Below are 19735 nucleotides of genomic sequence, written 5' to 3'. Positions count from 1 at the left end.
TTTGGGATTAACTATTGGGGGCAAGGACCGTAGTATGACTCAGGCTGTGAGCAGGGTGTTAGTTGGTGGGTGGTAATTTATTTATTTTTTTAACTAAATTTAGAGTACCCAATTATTTTTTTTCCAATTAAGGGGCAATTTAACGTGGCCAATTGCACATCTTTGGGTTGTGGGGGTGAAACCCACGCAGACACGGGGAGAATGTGCAAACTCCTCACGGACAGTGACCCAGAGCCGGGATTCGAACCCGGGTCCTCAGCGCCGTCGGCAGCAATGCTAACCACTGTGCCACCGTGCTGCCCCGGTGGGTGGTAATTTGAGCCTGAATTATTTCTTTATAATGGTTCTGACAAGTATTACAAGGGATCAGTTGTGGCTCAAATCTAAAAGCAATGGGCTGGAATCTCTGATTCTGAGGCTAAGTGCAGCGTATCTGCCGCGTTTTACTATGACAAAATCGGCGACGCCCCTTCACCTATCCTGCGACTGATGAGAGGCTAGCATTCACGCCGCATACAACTCCCAATCTCCACAAAATAAACGGCCAGAGAATGGCCGGGTCCGTGGCCACTCCTGCGCACGGCAACGACCTGCATCGGTTGCGCCGTGAAATACGACGCTGGCTCAACGCGGACCCGACCTGCCAAATAGTGGCCCCCTGGCCCAGCCCTCGCGGCAGCTCCCCCCCCCCCCCCCCACCTGACCAGCAGCACGGCTCCCGCCGGACTGTGGCAGAGCCGGGTTCCCAACCGCTGAGACCACATGTCAGCTGCACAGTTGGGAACTCGACCCACCGTGGGTGGGGCATCGGGGAGGGTCTCCAGGTGACGCGCTGAGGCCATCCCAAAGGCGTGCAGTGCATGCTGCGATGACGCCGTTTTGGAGGCGGTAGAGCATATGAAATCTGAGTCAACCAGGCGCCACCCCCAATTTCGCCACCAAAAGGGATTCTCCGCCTGATCGCTGATTATGAAATCGCCGTCGGGGAATGGAGAATCCCACCCAATGAGTTTTTTTTTAAATACTGAAAATGTTGAGATAAAATTATAAAAATAATGGACATGAACGAGAGACAAAAAATAGGTTAATGTTCTGTCAGAACTGCAGAAATATTAACATAATTTTGCCCGTTGCATGTTCCAACAGACCTGCTGTGAATTATTTTTGTTTTTAATTCTGAAAACGAGGTTTCTGATATGGAAGACTTGCTGACTCCAGCAGTTACATTTCATTGTTTAGCATAAATTCCAGTAACTCCACTGTGATATAGGTTTGCACTGGGTTAGTTGGTTGATTATCTTGTTGAGGACTCTGCAGGTTCGGATCCACAATTCCAATGTCTTCTTGCATTTTTTTGTCCACTTTACAGCAGTCGTCAAACACAGGATCATTTGAGCTTTCTAGACAAGGTGAAATTTGCGACTCCGTCGAACTTAAGGAGTTCTTCAAATATGGACTGGTTTTATTTATTTGTTGAAACACATCATTTTCATCAGTAGTTTGTGGGCACCAGTTTTCTTCTGCTCCGTCAGCGGTATGTATTTCAGTTTCAAAGTTGCTTGTACTTTTTTCCGAAGTATTTGAAAGTAGTGGCTGCTTTGACAATGACCTGCTGATGTCAGGGATCTGGCTTTTGTAGCCTTCCTCCAGGACTGTGTACATTACTGTATTCATAGATTGTAACAAACTGGTCTTTTCACCATTTGAAGTGCTGTCTGGAGGAGGAGACATAGTAAAAGAGCATTCCACTTCTGCTTCTGTGTGAAGAAGTGAAGCCTCGTCTTTCCTTGAAGATCGTAGCAGGCATTCGTCAGACAGACATAAGACTTCAACTGTGCTGAAGTCAGTGTTGAAGTCATTCCCTGGATTCAGTAGTTTCGGGGTTTGATCATTCTTGAAAAAGAAAAGAAAAAGTTAAAACTTCTGGTAAAATAACATTCTCTTAAATCTAGTCCTGCTCTCCACCTGAGATTTTGTATTGCTCCCAAGCTGCTCTTGCCACTTTCCACCCAGAGGTCATGGTTAATCTTCCTCCCCACCAAGTCTATGGATGGCGATTTGGTAAGCCAGTTACCATTTTTTTCTTTTCAATACATGCCACTATCTTCACAATGATTATCGATGTCAGCACAACTTTAAATTAATTTTGGTATAAATCAGTTTCTTCTTTGTATCAGTACTAACTTGATTGCTCCCCCCTTCCACAAACATTCAAACCCTCCACCACCGACGCACAGTAGCAGCAGTGTGTACCATCTACAAGATGAACTGCAGGAAGTCGCCAAGCCTCCTTAGGCAGCACCTTCCAAAGCCACAACCACTACAATCTAGAAGGACAAGAGCAGCAGATACCTGGGAACCCCACCACCTGGAGGTTCCCTACCACGTCACTCACCACTCCGACTTGGAAATATATCACCGTTCTTTCACTGTCGCTGGTTCAAAATCCTGGAACTCCCTCACTAACAGCACTGTGGCTGTACCTACACCTCAGGGACTACAACGGTTCAAGAAGCGGTGACAAAGTGGTTAGCATTGCTGCCTCACAGCACCAGGGAACCGGGTTCAATTCTGGCCTTGGGTCACTGAGTTTGTACGTTCTCCCAGTGTCTATGTGGGTTTCCTCCGGGTGCTCGGGTTTCCTCCCACAGTCCAAAGATGTACAGGGTAGGTGGATTGGCCATGATAAATAGCCCCTTAGTGTGCAGGAATGTGCAACTCACCATCACCTTCTGAAGGGCAACTAGGGGTGGGCAATAAGTGCTAACCTAACCAATGGTGTCCACATCCTGTAAACTGATTTTTAAAAAATTGACTAACATAAACCACTACACGTGAGGTGCACATTCCTAGCGGGTAATCAGTCACATACTGCTCAAGATTTAGCCTAGATGATCATTTTCTAACCCTCATTTTAAATGCTGTTAGCATTCATGACAACTTGTGCCATTCCCAATATATTATGAAATATCAGTCAATATTTTTAAAAGCTGGACATAACCAAATGGATGCTACAAGTCATGTGGCCATTGACATTTGAGCTACAAACAGTGCCAAGTCCCAAGCGAATACCTAATTAAATACGGACATTCGCAGCAATCTATGGAATTCACACAGCTCTTTGCCAACCAAAATGAATATGGAATTTCCAGACTATGGTCCGGACCACTCGGCAGCATGGTGGCGCAATGGGTAGCTCTGCTGCCTCACGTGCCCGAGGGCCTGGGTTCGATCCTCACCCCGGGTCACTGTCCGTGTGGCGTTTGCACATTCTCCCCGTGTCTGCGTGGGTCTCACCCCCATAATCCAAAGATGTGCAGGGTAGGTGAATTGGCCACGCTAAATTGCCCCTTAATTGGAAAAAAAAATTGGGTAAAAAAAACAAAAAAAGAACACACTTTTGGAAAAGGATTTGAACTTGTGAAAAGTCACATGGTGAGATAGCTATGTTGTCATTGCTTGCTTAGTGGATCAGCTAGGAACTGTTTCCAGTTAGTTCCACCAACACCATCAAACCAACAGTTCAGCCAGTCTGAACCAGACTCGTACTCAAGAAGTGAGATATCAGGCAGCCGCTGTATGTGAAGTTGACCTGAGAACCAACCCCTCAGAAATTCAACCACAAGAAACCTCACAACCTGCTGTGAACCCTCCGCTTTACAAGACCTCCATTTCAACTTTAAAGCATCAACACCACCCAAGACGCTATAGGCTTGCCACACGGGAGACCAGAAATTGTAAACCAGAGACTGATATAACTTTAATCTGTATCTAATCTTTGCGTGTGTGAGAGGACAAATGCGCCTGAGATTACCTTTAATTCAGGGTGAGTGTGAGAGAATAAATAACCTGTGTTTTTAAACTCACAAAAGATTGCAGTTGAATTAATTAATTGGGATACACATTCAAACGGGGTAAGAAGAGGCACACCTCCTTCCATACAAAGCATGCTGATCACAGGCAGTAAGAGTGCACATCAATTCTGTCTGTAATGATTGACATCCCACATTCAGAATGCAAATTGATTTTTAATAAGTAATGAATGAAGCACTCCTCAGTTCCATTTCTATTGCTATAAGTGTCAGTTTGCCTCAGTCGTAGCAAGTCAAAAGATTGATGGCTTATGTCCCGACACTTTGGTGCTGCACTGAAGGAGCTGCCTTTTGGATGGGGGGCTAAACTGAAGTCCCATCTTCCTGCTGATGCCAAACATTATTCAAAGAAGAGCAGGGAATCCTTCCAGGGTCCTTGATACCATTGATCCTCTATACCAAATTGGAACCTCTTTTACAAATCCAAACCACTAGGGCAGAAAAAGTATACCTTATATTGATGCTCATGAAACCAGTCCGCCAAAGTGCTGCCTGCTGGATCTGCAACTTCAGGCCAAATGTGTTTTTTAATCCTGAAAGATTCAGAGATTATTAACTTAGTCATAGGAAATAAGACGTTTTACACGATTTCACCTTATTTGTTTCATCAGGAAAGTGTTTCAGAACTGAAAACCCTACTTCATTACACATTACTAAACTCAACCAATGGACATAAGCAAGGTACAAACAAGTTTTATCACTTCAGTGGAATATAAGATTTAGGGACTAAGTCCCACAACAATCAGCTACTTCCATGTCTCCAGTATGTAAATTCAACATGAATGAAGTTAAATAACCCTTGCCTAGACCTTGTGAAGGGAAAGGACCAGATTTCCATAGAGCTCATAGCAGGACGTGGGTGCACAGGTCCCAACTCCATTTTTGACAGATCCTTCTGTTGGTGGGAAGGCGAAGGGGCATCAATCACACAGGTGGGAACTTGGTAAGATCTTTTGAAATTAGTGCTGAGTTCAAACAGACCCCATATTCACTGTCCCAAAGGTCCTAAACTGCATTGTTGGAACCACAATTTTATGGAGGAGGCATAGTACTCTTGCAGGGTAGTTTAAGTCTGACTACGTGTCATGATCTGAAGTGGGTAAAATCCCCAGTGTTTAGAAATGAAACAAAAAACAGACTGCATCTGTTAGAGTGAAAAAGTAGATACCTACCAGTGGAGTGCATTGATTGATAGGCCAAATCGTGTAGCTGAGAAAACAATGTTCACCATCTGATCTACAGTTTCAATAGGCTTCAGTTCACTGTTCACATTTCCCAAGGGCCGTGTTTACAGCTTTGCTCATTATGAATGCTTGAGCTGTGTTTCAAAAGCTACAAACTACTTATCGTAGCAGGGGGCTAAGTTCATGATTAACAGTTTTAAGAGACCATTGAAGGATTAGTTGCCATTGATGTGGTTAGTGAACAGACGTTCGTTTGAATTTGCAACAGATTGACCACTTGAGGCGATTTAAACTTTTAGATGGGTTTCATGAATGTGAGTTTTTTCAATGTGAGCTGAGATTGACTTTCCTTGTCATCATTTGACTGAATGTGTGTGATGAATGTAAGTATTGGTCATATTTTATATATTTCTTGCAGCAATGTTATTAAAATCTGGGTTAAGATGCATACAGACAGCATGTCTGCTGAAGCTGTGATTAAGGGGGTGTATAAATGAGGTAATCATTGATTTTGCAGGTGACGTGTTCTGTTAATAGAATATTGTTTATGTTTAAAAGAAAATTGGGGTGTAAATAATTTATGTGAGGTATTGTTTTTGGTTCTGGCTGAACAGGTCATATGGCATCTTATGGGAGGAGACAGAAGAATACTTTCTGCTTTGGGAGTAGGGAGTCTCTGGAACTCTCTTCCTCAACAGGCAGTAGAAGTAGAGTATTTGAATATGTCGGGACAGAGCTAGTTAGGTTCTGGATTAAAAAGAAGTGAAAGCTTTCGAGGGTAGGCAGGAATGTGGGGTTGAAATTAAAATCAGATCAATTCAGCCCTGACCTTATTTGAATAGTAGAGCAGGCTTGAGGGGCCGAGTGGCCTACTCCTGCTCCTAACTTGGATGTTCATTGGTGCAATTCAGATCCCAACTCACAAACTAATCCTCAAACATCATGTAATACATGCTGCAATGCCACAAAATGTCAACTTTACATTGTGTGAATTTCCATTATCAGTGTTGCCAGCAAAGAGCTCCACACACAAGGAATGAGTACTGGAACATTGGGCAGGTGCTATCCAGCATTTCATACAATTTCATAGAATTTATAGTGCAGAAGGAGGTCATTCGGCCAATCGAGGCCTCCGAGGTGTGAGAGGCTGAAATGGTAACCAAAGTGGAGGCAGAGAGCACAGAGTCTTGCTCTCTGCGGATTTCATAGAATCTACAGTGCAGAAGGAGGCCAATCGGCCCATCGAGTCTGCACCGGCTCTTGAAAAGAGCACCCTACCCAAGCCCACACCTCCACCCAATCCCAATAACCCAGTAACCCCACCCAACACTAAGGCCAATTTTGGACACTAAGGGCAATTTAGCATGGGCAATCCACCTAACCTGCGCATCTTTGGACTGTGGGAGGAAACCGGAGCACCCGGAGGAAACCCACGCACACACGGGGAGGAGGTGCAGACTCCACACAGACAATGACCCAAGCCAGGAATCTAACCTGGGATCCTGGACCTTCCCCGCTTTGAATTCCGTTGTTGGAAAATTAACCCAATCGCCTGATTTTTCCCGTACGTACCACGTGTGGAGTTCAGTGTCTGGAGTGTTGGTGACCAAAACTTACCCATTGCTATTTGAAACTTTAAACATTAAAATGTATTTACCTATGTTTGTTGCTGGAACAGATCATCAAGACATTTACTATTAGAAGGAAGCAGACAAGTACAGGCACCACAATCACCACAGTATCTTCTTGCCCTGCAATAAAATTATAAGCTAGCTATTATGCGGAAGCAACACCAGTCAAAACACAAATCATCAACATACAATGCTTGTGTCTCTACAACAGACTTGTCCCACCCAGGGCCCGTCAGCCCCCAGAGCCACGGTTCAACACGCGGTCAGGCAGGTAAGTGAGGTGGAAGATGCTGCATTGTGGCTGCTCCTCCAATCCTACATTTGCTGCAGATAGGCTGACTGGAGGGAAATGGGCTGTGATTGGAGGAGCTGGGAATGCCAGCCGCGGTGGGTATGCTGGGGAAAAACAGGTCTTCAGTGGGAGGGGGAGAAGGAGAGAGGCTGCGGGAAAATGGGGGAGGGGGGGGGAAGGAGAGAATGCGGGAAAAGGGGGGGGTGAAGGGGAGAGACTACAGGGTCACGGGGGTGGGGGGGGGAGGAGAGAAGGCAGGAAAACGGGGACAGAGCGGGAGAGGCTGCAGGGTCACAGGAGGCACTGTCAGGGTGCCAGGGTGGCAGTGCCAGGGTGCCATTCCGCCCAAACGGCTGCACCTGGAGGACTCCAAGAGCACGAGTCCCGTTTGCAGGGACCAATACTGAACAGTGTTCTCCCATGGGCTCCGTGGCGATGGGGATCGATCCCAACTCATCAGATAACTACAAATTAGAATGAGACTAGTTGTCTCACTCTAATATGCAGATTTGCCAAAGAACATAGAACATAGAACAGTACAGCACAGAACAGGCCCTTCGGCCCTCGATGTTGTGCCGAGCCATGATCACCCTACTCAAACCCACGTATCCAACCTATACCCGTAACCCAACAACCCCCCCTTAACCTTACTTTTTAGGACACTACGGGTAATTTAACATGGCCAATCCACCTAACCCGCACATCTTTGAACTTTGGACAAGAGTTAGATCTTGCGAGGCGTTGCGAGCCAGGTAGATTCCAGGAGCTGGGTCTCCTGGCTTCTAACAGCCTCATTGCTCCACGATGCGCTGCTTTTCAGGCACAGCGTGCCGTTCGACCTGGCCCGCTGTGTGAATGGCGGTTTGTGTGTGTGACAGGGAGTGTGGGAGATGGAGTGTGTGACATGGAGTGTGTGTGAGAGAGAGGGAGTGTGTGTGAGAGGGAGTGTGTGTGAGAGGGAGTGTGTGAGATGGAGTGTGTGTGTGAGAGGGAGTGTGTGTGAGAGGGAGTGTGTGTGAGATGGAGTGTGTGTTACAGAGGGAGTGTGTGACATGGAGTGTGTGCGAGAGAGAGGGAGTGTGTGTGAGAGAGAAGGTGTGAGAGTGTGTGAGATGGAGAATGTGTGAGAGGGAGTGTGTGTGTGAGAGGGAGAGTGTGTGAGATGGAGATTGTGTGAGAGGGAGTGTGTGTGTGAGAGGGAGTGTGCGTGTGAGAGGGAGTGTGTGTGAGAGGGAGTGTGGGAGATGGAGTGTGTGTTACAGAGGGAGTGTGTGACATGGAGTGTGTGCGAGAGAGAGGGAGTGTGTGTGAGAGAGAAGGTGTGAGAGTGTGTGAGATGCAGAATGTGTGAGAAGGAGTGTGTGTGAGAGGGGGAGTCTGTATGTGAGAGGGAGTGTGTGAGAGGGTGCATTTGAGAGAGGGAGTGTGTGAGAGGGAGTGTATGTGTGAGAGGGAGTGTGTGTGAGAGGGAGTGTGTGTGAGAGGGTGCATTTGAGAGAGGGAGTGTGTGAGAGGGAGTGTATGTGTGAGAGGGAGTGTGTGAGAGGGAGTGTGTGAGATGGAGTGCGTGTTACAGAGGGAGTGTGTGACATGGAGTGTGTGTGAGAGAGAGAGAATGTGTGTGAGATAGAAGGTGTGAGAGTGTGTGAGATGGAGAATGTGTGAGAGCGAGTGTGTGTGAGAGGGGGAGTCTGTATGTGAGAGGGAGTGTGTGTGAGAGGGTGCGTTTGAGAGAGAGAGTGTGTGAGAGGGAGTGTGTGTGTGAGAGGGAGTGTGTGTGAGAGGGAGTGTGGGAGATGGAGTGTGTGTTACAGAGGGAGTGTGTGACATGGAGTGTGTGTGAGAGAGAGAGAATGTGTGTGAGATAGAAGGTGTGAGAGTGTGTCAGATGGAGAATGTGTGAGAGCGAGTGTGTGTGAGAGGGGGAGTCTGTATGTGAGAGGGAGTGTGTGTGAGAGGGTGCGTTTGAGAGAGAGAGTGTGTGAGAGGGAGTGTGTGTGTGAGAGGGAGTGTGTGTGAGAGGGAGTGTGGGAGATGGGGTGTGTGTTACAGAGGGAGTGTGTGTGAGAGAGAGGGAATGTGTGTGAGATAGAAGGTGTGAGAGTGTGTGAGATTGGGTATGTGTGAGAGCGAGTGTGTATGAGGGGGAGTCTGTATGTGAGCCTGAGTGTGTGTGAGAGGGGGCGTTTGAGAGAAGGAGTGTGTGAGAGGGAGTGTGTGTGAGAGGGAGTGTGTGGGAGAGAGGGAGTGTGTGAGAGGGAGTGTGTGTGTGAGAGGGAGTGTGTGGGAGAGGGGGTGTTTGAGAGAAGGAGTGTGTGAGAGTGAGTGTGTGTGTGAGAGGGAGTGTGTGAGAGGGGCGTTGTGGTGATATGCCTATGAGCTATATCATAGTTGGATGGTATGCAACCTCCAACCAGCAGGTGGCGGTACAGACACACCATGCGGTCTCATGTGATCTGTGACTCGGATATAAAGGGAGGCACATCCGGCCATCACCAGAAGATTGAGAGGGTAATAAGGTGTATATTGAATGGTCAGTGCTAGGTGCATGTTCCAGAAGAATAGTTAGCAGACTCCATGATAACGTGCTCTGTATCGGATTGCTATCTTACCACATGAGACTCAACAAAAGATCCTGGTTTGGACAAGTTGAAGTGTTTAGTGAGTTCCTTCGTGAAGTACAAAAGACCAAACACAACATGGTACCAGGAGTGTTGAGATAGTGACAGTAGTGACAATGTTAGGCATTTGGCTTGAAGACCGGTCTGTTGAACTGCAACCTGAGGCGACCCAACACGTAAGAAAATGCTGAAGCTCGAGATGGATGGACTGAGGACCACCACCAGCTTCAGATGTCCGGTAACGTAGATGAGAACTGGCTGCTGTTCAAACAGCAGTTCAAACTTTATGTTGCGGCCATGTGCCTGCAGGCTCAGTCTGCTAACAGTGGTAGGTCCCCAAGCACCCGAACTGTACAACTCGTTTGTGTTTGATAATGGGGAGGATCACAAGAAATTTGATGAAATGATGAAGCACTTCAATAAGTATTGTTCCCCTAACAAGAATGAAATGTTTGAGTGTTATGTTCCATATGCGTACCCAGAGAACTGGCCAATCATTTGCCAGTTTTGTCACAGACTGAAGGCTGAAGGCCCAGTCTTCCAACTTCCGTGACCTGAAATCTTTGCTAATCCGAGACCAAATTGTCTTTGGTTTCCTTGATGATAAACGTCAGGCGCTATTATTGTGAGAGGAAGATTTAGTACTGGGAAGGACAGTGAAGATTTGCTAGGCGAGCAAGATTGCTGCACAAAGTATAGGTGCACTCTGCTCAAAAAACGTTGGCGCCAACATGGAAGAAGCCAGTGCCATTAGTGCTGTGACACACGCCATGAAGAAATGTGATCTCAGTACAGGCAGCCATTTTAAGTGGCCGACAGAAGCAACCGCTGCCAATTTGTGCAAGAAATGTGGCACTCGACATGCCCATGGCAATGTCCGGCCTATGGAAAAATTTGTTCCAGGTGCGGCCGTGTTGGTCACTTTGCAAAACAATGTTTTGCACGTTCCACCATGGACCATGCACGAGCGGTGCATGCAGTAGATGAGATAAGCACAGAGGAGCGGTTTTTCATCGATCTCATTGTGGCGAGAAACCAGAAAACTCTGAAAAATAAATATGAAAGCAAAATCGAAACAAAGAATAAAGATAATAAGAACGCTCAATGGTGCTTTCATTCATTGTGACTTTGACCCTAAAGCCAACCTTGTGAGTCGAGGTTTAGCAAAAGCTAAACGTGTAGTGGGACTTTGCTGATCGGCCAGGGCTGATCATTAACTTTGAAACAAGAACTCTGGAGACCTTTGATGTTTGTGAACTAGTGCTCTCAGTGGCAGGTATGAAGCACACAATATTCTTTCAAATTGTAGACATGGATGTTGACTCAGTTCTTGGGGTACAATTGTGTGAATCCTTGAATCTAGTCGAGCGACTAAATATCCTGGAAGGTGGCTGGTCACCTGAGCACAGTGAATCACTGCAAGGCTTTACAGTGTGCACGGTGTATGAGAATTTAGAAGAAATCCTAGTGGAGGATGACAAACCAGACTAGGGGACGGGACTGCCAGTGGGAATTCCACAATTCTGCTTAACAGTCTTCAAGGATGTGCATTGGCTAAATGGCATGATACGAGATCACGACGAACCCGTATTCCAGTATCTGCGAAATGTGAGTGTTAAATGGAAAGAGAATGGAAAGCTGGGGAGCTTCACTCTGGAGTTTACATTCAGGCCTAATGAGTATTTCACGAATGAGGTGATCACTAAAATGTATCAGTTGGACTCACGGCCGCTTAAATCCTTCTTTGCTGAACCACAAATCATTGGCTGCACAGGCTGCACAATCGACTGGAGGGAGGGCAAAAATGTAACAGTAAGAACAATTCGAACGGAACCAACGTACAGGGTCGGAGCACTCCAAGAACAGCGACAAGAACCATATCCAATGAATCGTTCTTCAACTTCTTCAGTCCCACTGAAGTTCCACGGGGTTGAATTTTAAGCCAAGCTTCGGAGGCCAAACAAAAGGCTGATTTTGAACTTGGCGCTCTATTTCAAAAACAAATAATTCCACATGGAAATTGTATGTTTCAGGTGAAAAGACTGACGCTGATGCTGAATCTAAGGCCGATTACTATGAACATCTGTTTGAAGTTGTCGATGATGATGCAGAAAGTGGAAGATGAGACGGATGACGAACACTATGAGCTGCTTGTCCATGTCTTCTCCTGAAGCACAGATGAGGCTCTGGTGGTCTGCAAGCAATGGCGAGGCTTCCGTAATTTACTCCCAGGCAGTCAACGACACTGATGACGAATAGGAGGACATAGATGAAGATGCTGATTACAGCAACATGGAGATTGAAATAGTAGGCAACTCTGACACTGACTCTGAGGACGACCTAATGACTATCTCATTATGCAAATCCACGGACCACTCGCACATTTGTGAGTTTGATCAAGAAGATCCAGTGCCTGGATCAGCTCAGCCTGAAAGTATAGTCATCTCCAGTGATGAAGAGCGAGTCACCGATGCTCCAGCATTCCAAGAAGAGGTGAAACCGGCAACCCCACTTCCAGCCTTCATGCCGGCACTAGAAACAGAGGTGACTCAACATGTCGATGAGGCTGCAAAAGTGGGCGTGGTCACACCACCCAGAGATGATGCAATGCCTAAACCTCTGCAAACAACTCAACCCACAATGTCAGCCAGTGCCACACCAGAGGCTGCTACAAAGAAAAAAACAACCAAAACCAAGCGCCAAACCAAAATACATTACTGTGTCCAAAACATTTTTCAAAAAAGAATAGAATATTGGGAGAACTACGTCATCCCACCAGCCAACCAGCAACGAAAAACAGTCGCAAGTAGCAAGCAACAATATTCAAGAGAACAGAAGAGAAAGTCACTGGTAATACAAATATGGCAGTCTTGGACACAGGCCTTTCAAAGAAGCCTAAGAAAAGCAAGACGCTGGCCAGCAAACCAGGCTCTGACGAGGTGGGCAACAACTTGAAAGAATGAGATCTGCACAAAGGAAATGGACGCTTGCCCGGCACAGCATGTAAATGGACACTTTAGTAAAACTTGCTCACTGTACCAGCTACATATACTGAATGTATAAAGTGTAATGTTTAATGTTACCTATAAGAAAAAAATATCTCAATGTTTTGTGAGGAAGGGGGATATGGTGATATGCCTATGGGCTATATCATAGTTGGGTGGTGTGCAACCTCCAACCATTAGGTGGCGGTATCGTCACGTGACCTGTGACTCGGATAAAAGGAGGCACTTCCAGCCATCACCTGAAGAAGATTGAGAGGGAAATAATATGTACATGTGAATGGTCAATGCTAGGTGCGAGTTCCATAGGAGCAGTTAGAAGATTACATGATAACGTGCTCTGTATCAGATTGCTATCTTATCCATGAGACTCAATAAAAAATTCTGGTTTGGGTAAGTCGCAGTGTTTGGTGAGTTCCTTCGTGAAGGACAAAGGACCAAACACAAGAGTGTGTGTGAGTTTGTCCGTGTGTGAGAGAGAGGGTGTATGTGTGTGTGTGAGAGGGTGTGTCTGTATGTCTGTTAGAAGGAGTGTGTGAGTGTGTGTGAGTGTGAGAGGGAGGGTGTGTGTTTGTGTGTGTGAGAGAGAGAGCATGTGTGTGTATGTCTGTTAGAAGGAGTGTGTGTGAGAGAGGGGTGTGTGTGAGGGGGTGTGTGTGTGAGAGGGTGTGTGTGTGTGAGAGGCTGTGAGTGTGTATGTGCGAGAGGGTGTGTGTGTGCATGTGTGAGAGGGTGTGTGTGTGAGAGGGGGCGTGTGTGTGTGAGAGGGTGTTTGTGTGTGTATGAGGGTGTGTGTGAGAAAGTGTGTATGTGTGTGAGAGGGTGTGTGAGAGGGTGTGTGTGTGTGTGTGTGTGAGAGGGGTGTGTGTGTGTGTGAGAGGGTGTTTGTGTGTGTATGAGGGTGTGTGTGTGAGAAAGTGTGTATGTGTGTGAGAGGGTGTGTGTGTGTGTGTGTGTGAGAGGGTGTGCATCTGTGTCAGGGTGTGTGTGTGTATGTGTGAGGGGTGTGTGTGAGAGAGGGTGCGTGTGTGTGTGTGAGAGGTTGTGTATGTGTGTGTGTGAGGGTGTGTGTGTATGTCTGTTAGAAGGAGTGTGTGTGTATGTGTGTGTGTGTGAGAGGTTGTGTGTGTGTGTGAGAGAGAGCGGGTGTGTGTGTATGTCTGTTAGGAGTGTGTGAGAGGGGGGTGTGTGTGACAGGGTGTGTGTGTGTGAGAGGGGGTGTGTGTGAGAGGGTGTTTGTGTGTGTGAGAGGGGGTGTGTGTGTGAGAGGGTGTTTGTGTGTGTATGAGGGTGTGTGTGTGAGAAAGTGTGTATGTGTGTGAGAGGGTATGTGTGTGTGTGAGAGGATGTGTGTCTGTGTGAGAGGGTGTGTATGTGTGTGTGTGAGGGTGTGTGTGTATGTCTGTTAGAAGGAGTGTGTGTGTAAGTGTGTGTGTGTGTGAGACAGGTTGTGTGTGCGTGCGTGAGAGAGCGGGTGTGTGTATGTCTGTTAGAAGGAGTGTGTGTGAGAGAGGGGTGTGTGTGACAGGGTGTGTGTGTGTGAGAGGGTCTGTGCGTGTGAGAGGGTGAGTGTGTGTGTATGTCTGTTAGGAGTGTGTGTGAGAGGGGTGTGTGTGTGACAGGGTGTGTGTGTGTGAGAGGGGGTGTGTGTGAGAGGGTGTTTGTGTGTGTGAGAGGGGGTGTGTGTGTGAGAGGGTGTTTGTGTGTGTATGAGGGTGTGTGTGTGAGAAAGTGTGTATGTGTGTGAGAGGATGTGTGTGTGTGTGTGAGAGGGTGTGCATCTGTGTGAGGGTGTGTGTGTGTATGTGTGAGGGGGTGTGTGTGAGAGAGGGTGTGTGTGTGAGAGGTTGTGTATGTGTGTGTGTGAGGGTGTGTGTGTATGTCTGTTAGAAGGAGTGTGTGTGTATGTGTGTGTGTGTGAGAGGTTGTGTGTGTGTGTGAGAGAGAGCGGGTGTGTGTATGTCTGTTAGGAGTGTGTGTGAGAGGGGGGTGTGTGTGACAGGGTGTGTGTGTGTGAGAGGGGGTGTGTGTGAGAGGGTGTTTGTGTGTGTGAGAGGGGGTGTGTGTGTGAGAGGGTGTTTGTGTGTGTATGAGGGTGTGTGTGTGAGAAAGTGTGTATGTGTGTGAGAGGGTATGTGTGTGTGTGAGAGGATGTGTGTCTGTGTGAGAGGGTGTGTATGTGTGTGTGTGAGGGTGTGTGTGTATGTCTGTTAGAAGGAGTGTGTGTGTAAGTGTGTGTGTGTGTGAGACAGGTTGTGTGTGCGTGCGTGAGAGAGCGGGTGTGTGTATGTCTGTTAGAAGGAGTGTGTGTGAGAGAGGGGTGTGTGTGACAGGGTGTGTGTGTGTGAGAGGGTGTGTGCGTGTGAGAGGGTGAGTGTGTGTGTGAGAGGGGGCATGTGTGTAAGAGGGAGCATGTGTGAGAGGGTTTGTGTGTGTGAGAGGGTGTGTGTGTGAGGGTGTTTGTGTGTGTGAGAGGGAGTGTGTGAGAGGGTGTGTGTGTGAGAGGGTGTTTGTGTGTGTGAGAGGGGGGTGTGTGTGTGAGAGGGTGTTTGTGTGTGTATGAGGGTGTGTGTGAGAAAGTGTGTATGTGTGTGAGAGGGTGTGTGTGTGTGAGAGGGTGTGCATCTGTGTGAGGGTGTATGTGTGTGTGAGGGGGGGGTGTGAGAGAGTGTGTGTGTGTGTGTGAGAGGGGGCATGTGTGTAAGAGGAAGCGTGTGTGAGAGGGTTTGTGTGTGAGAGGGTGTTTGTGTGTGTGAGAGGGGGGTGTGTGTGTGAGAGGGTGTTTGTGTGTGTATGAGGGTGTGTGTGTGTGAGAAAGTGTGTATGTGTGTGAGAGGGTGTGTGTGTGTGAGAGTGTGTGCATCTGTGTGAGGGTGTATGTGTGTGTGAGGGGGGTGTGTGAGAGAGTGTGTGTGTGTGTGTGAGAGGGGGCATGTGTGTAAGAGGAAGCGTGTGTGAGAGGGTTTGTGTGTGTGAGAGGGTTTGTGTGTGTGAGAGAGGGTGTGTGTGTGAGAGGGTGTCTGTGTGCGTATGAGGGTGTGTGTGTGTGCGAATGTGTGTATGTGTGTGAGAGGGTGTGTGTGAGAGGATGTGCGTCTGTGTGAGCGTGTGTGTCTGTGTGTGAGGGGGTGTGTGTGAGAGAGGGTGTCTGTGTGAGAGTGTGTGTGTCTGTGTGAGGGTGTGTGTGTGTGAGAAGATGTGTGTGTGACAGGGTGTGTGTGAGAGAGGTGGTGTGTGTGTGTGTGTGAGGGTGTGTGTGTGAGAGGGTTTGTGTGTTTGTGAGAGGGTGTGTGTGTGAGAGGGTGTTTGTGTGTGTGAGAGGGGGTGTGTGTGTGAGAGGGTGTTTGTCTGAGTATGAGGGTGTGTGTGTGTGAGAGGGTGTGTGTATGTGAGAGGGTGTGTATGTGTGTGTGAGAGGTTGTATGTATGTGTGTGTGAGAGGTTGTGTGTGTGTGAGAGGGTGTGCGCCTGTGTGAGGGTGTGTGTGTGTGTGAGGGGGTGTGTGAGAGGGTGTGTGTCTGTGTGAGAGGGTGTGTATGTGTGTGAGAGGGTGTGCATGTGTGTGTGTTTGTGTGTGAGGGGGTGTGTGTGTGAGAGGATGTGTGTGTGAGAGGGTGTGTGTGTGTGTGTGAGAGAGGGTGTCTGTGTGAGAGGGGGTGCCTGTGTGAGAGGGTGTGTGTGTGTGAAAGGGTGTGTGTGCGCGTGAGAGGGTGTATGTGTGGGGGGGGGGGGGTGAAACGGGGTGACTATATGTGAGTTAGTGTGTGTGAGAGGTGAAGCGTGTGTGTGAAAGAGTGTGTATGTGTGTGTGTGTGGTCGGGGTCTGAGGTAGATGTGGGGAGGAGAGTGTGCAGAGTGAGGTACTGTGGCAGTGTGTGGTGATAGGTTACTCACAGGGTAGGCCCTACCCCATGGTGCCCCCACATATCTGGCCCCGTCCCCTGCAGCATCTGAGGGTGACACCGCGGGTGGCCTTAGACTGCCCTGGGGGCCCTGGCCTATACCCACCTCAAACACTCGTGCCCCACACCACCGGTCTCCCAGGCAATTTGATTCCGATTTAAGATTGTCAGTCGAGCTCACAGTTTGGCACATTAGCATGTACTGGAAGCTACATATTTTAAAACACAGGGCCCTGTTCTTTGCAGACAGTAGGAACATGTACACACATTGTGCCTGTTTCAGCTAAATAAAATAAGTAACAGCCATTCGCCGGTTCATTCCTCAGGGCAATGATTTGACCAGAATCAAGCTGCCTGGTTTAAATTTCAAACTATGCTTTTTTTTAAATCCTGTTAATATCACTAAGTTCCCAGAGCCACAGTTTATATTTCTGGGGACTCAGTGTCACAGGGTTTAAATCTTGTTGGAGTACATCATATGTATATCACTGTTGAGCATGTCACATTTCCTCTGCAGAATAGATTATGATTATATTGAATATGCATCAATTTTCAGCTCTCCAGCTACAAATGCAGTGAAACATAATCAGCGGGATTCTCCGGTCCACCAGCCACATTTTCCTGGGCGACGCACCCTCGCCGGCAGCGCAAATCTCTGTTCCCGCCACCTGCCAATGGGATTTCCCATTGTGGCCACCCCATCCCAGTGGAAAACCCACGGGCGTGGGGGCACCTTTGGTGCAACAGAGAATCCCGCCAGCGGAGAATCCTGCTGAATATGTGATAAAGATGTCATAAATATACGGATCTGCTTTTTTAGGTTTTAAGTAGCACATGGCCCCAGGTACCTGCTTTATGCAAATGGGCTCAATTCAGCTCCTGTTCCTGATGGTGCAGGTAAGATCAGGAATTCACCTCTTCCGACTGCACTGCCATCTGTCCCAAACAAGCACCCTCCCTTTGAACCAAGGGGATGAGGCCCAAGAGTCCAATCCAAGACTCCCAGAATTCACTAGGGACACAAGTTTATTCTATTACTTTAAAGTGGCCTTGGAACAGGGATCCATCAGAGTCAACTGAGTCAGGTTGGTTGGGAGGGAAGGTGGCCTGGTAAGGGAACATCACAGCTGTACCCATTCCTCAAAGCCACTCTTCCTGAAGACCCACCTGTTGTGTTATGCTTCTTCACATAGCATAAGCTGCTTCCTTGATGTCTGCTCTGACAAAGGAAGGTTCAGACTTGGAGATGTGTTTAACAGATTTATTGAACAGTTAACAATTCTCCTACTTGGGTTCGACTCTCCTGCTAATCTAACTAGTAACTCGATCTAACTAACCAGTCTGCTCTAATCCATGTGGTGGATGTGATACTTCCTGATCTGCCCCTGTCTCTCTGAGTGTCGCCTATGGAAAGAGAAAGAGCATGTGTATCCCTGTCCTTTTATCTGGGTAGCCCCCTTGTGGTAGTGTCACCTCTGGGTGTGTCTTGAATGCCCATTGGTCATGTCCTATCTTACTGACCTATTGGTTGAATGTCTGTGTGTCATGATGTCTCTGGTGCTCCCTCTAGTGTTTATTTAGTTCTAGTGTATTTACATTAACCCCATGTGTATTTACAGTGTCCTAGTGTATCTACATTAACGCCTTGTGTATTTACAGTGATGCATATCACCACAGAACCTTGACAGAATCAGCCACAGGCACCGTCCCAATGCAGGAAGTGGTATCTGTGGATTTTCTGGGTCAGTTATGTTCAGCTGAGAAAGCAAGTATGAGAGCAAGAATAAGCCTGCAGCTCATGAGGGATCTTTACCACCCTGTATAAAACAGAGTGTGATTTGTGCAGCTACAAACCTGAGAAACAAACGCCTGAACATTGAACTTTTTCTCAGAGCGCTTCGCTTACCATGCGAATCTGTCTTGAAGTGGATTGACGAGTTTATACCTCCCTTCACAGTGGATGCCATAACGTATAATACGTAATCAGTATTCTTCTGCAGAGACTTCAGCGTATAGTTGTGAACAGTCGAATTCACTGTTACAGCTGCAAAATAAACAAAGAAAATTTGGAGGCAGTTAAAAGTAGTCCAAGTTTGTGATGAGATTTCTGTGTGCAGGAATAACTTTTAACCCATTTTTCATTTCACAAATTTGTAGAATAAAACATTTACAACACAGGAGGTCATTTGACCAATCGGATCGGTGCCAGCTGAGAAACAGCCATCCACTAATCCCACTTTCCAAGTTTTCATACCTAACCTCCTAGTTCATGGCACTTAAAGCACATTTCCAAGTACTTTTTAAATGTGATGAGGGTTTCTATCCCTAACCCTAACTCCAACCCTACCCTTTCAGGCAGAGAGCTCCAGACACCACCGACCTTTGGGTGAAAAAGAGTTCAACTTCCCTCTAATCCTTCAACCAATTTAAATCTATTCCCCTGGCTTTTGGCCTTCTCTGTTGAGGGAAATAGGTCATTCCTAAGCGCTCTGCCCAGGATCCTCATAATTTTTATATTCATATATATCAATTAAATCTCCTCTCAGCATCCTCCGTTCCAAAGTAAGATGATTCCTGCCTATCCAAGCTTTCTTCATGGAAAAATTTCTCCCATTCTGGCTACATCCTTGCAAATCTTCTCTGTACCTTTTCTAGTGTGGTCACATCCTTCTCATAATGGATGCCCACAACTTAGCGTACTCAAGGTCCGCGTCTGGCACCAATTCGAGCACCATGCTCTGATCCCTCCCTGGTGGCAAAAACAAGGTTTGCGCTTCGTGCTGACAGGGCTTGCAAAACCTGTGGTTGCATGTATTTAAATGTGATTAGCAGGTTGGACACAGCATGCTCCATCCTTCCGACTCAGGCGGAGGTCTCATGGGCATGAATTACTTCAAGTATTTAGAAATGGGGATTGGGCGCGGAGGGGAAGCGGGAGGCTAACAAAAACACTGAAAAACCGTTGAAAATTGTCAGGCTTGCTGAGGGGTGGCTGCCCCAGGCCGCGAGCAGTAACAGGAGCGACTTGGTGCCAAGTTCGTGAACCCAGGGTGCCCCCCTCAGGATCGGGGTGGCCTGGTTCAGACCACCATTGCTCAGTCTGTCTTTCAAATGTACCCGTTTGGAGTTACTTAAAGGCTCGAGGTTGCTCATAGTACAGAGTGCTGCCTGAGTCCTTTAAATGCTCAGAAGGCCTCTGGTCATATGGGAGCCCACCCAGGCCACCACTCT

At 47.5% G+C, this 19735-nt stretch overlaps 1 protein-coding gene across 8 annotated transcripts in view; it reads right to left on the bottom strand.

Moving 5' to 3' along the window:
• Window positions 1-1010: 1010 nt before the first annotated feature.
• LOC119962816 (interleukin-6 receptor subunit beta-like) overlaps window positions 1011-19735 on the bottom strand; it is a 167995-nt gene continuing 149270 nt past the window's right edge. For all 8 annotated transcript variants that reach the window (XM_038790931.1, XM_038790935.1, XM_038790936.1 and 5 more), the window contains 4 exons: window positions 18411-18548; window positions 6714-6807; window positions 4324-4405; window positions 1011-1893 (listed from right to left, as the gene is read on the bottom strand). In XM_038790931.1, coding sequence (XP_038646859.1) covers window positions 1222-1893; window positions 4324-4405; window positions 6714-6807; window positions 18411-18548 — 986 coding nt within the window. In that variant the 3' untranslated portion in view covers window positions 1011-1221. The remainder of the gene's footprint in view (window positions 1894-4323; window positions 4406-6713; window positions 6808-18410; window positions 18549-19735) is intronic.

Source organism: Scyliorhinus canicula, chromosome 3 (genome assembly GCF_902713615.1).
Source record: "Scyliorhinus canicula chromosome 3, sScyCan1.1, whole genome shotgun sequence".
Lineage (NCBI taxonomy): Eukaryota > Metazoa > Chordata > Chondrichthyes > Carcharhiniformes > Scyliorhinidae > Scyliorhinus > Scyliorhinus canicula.
The sequence above is the reverse complement of the archived record's forward strand: the minus strand, read 5'-3'. Positions and strand labels throughout refer to the sequence as shown.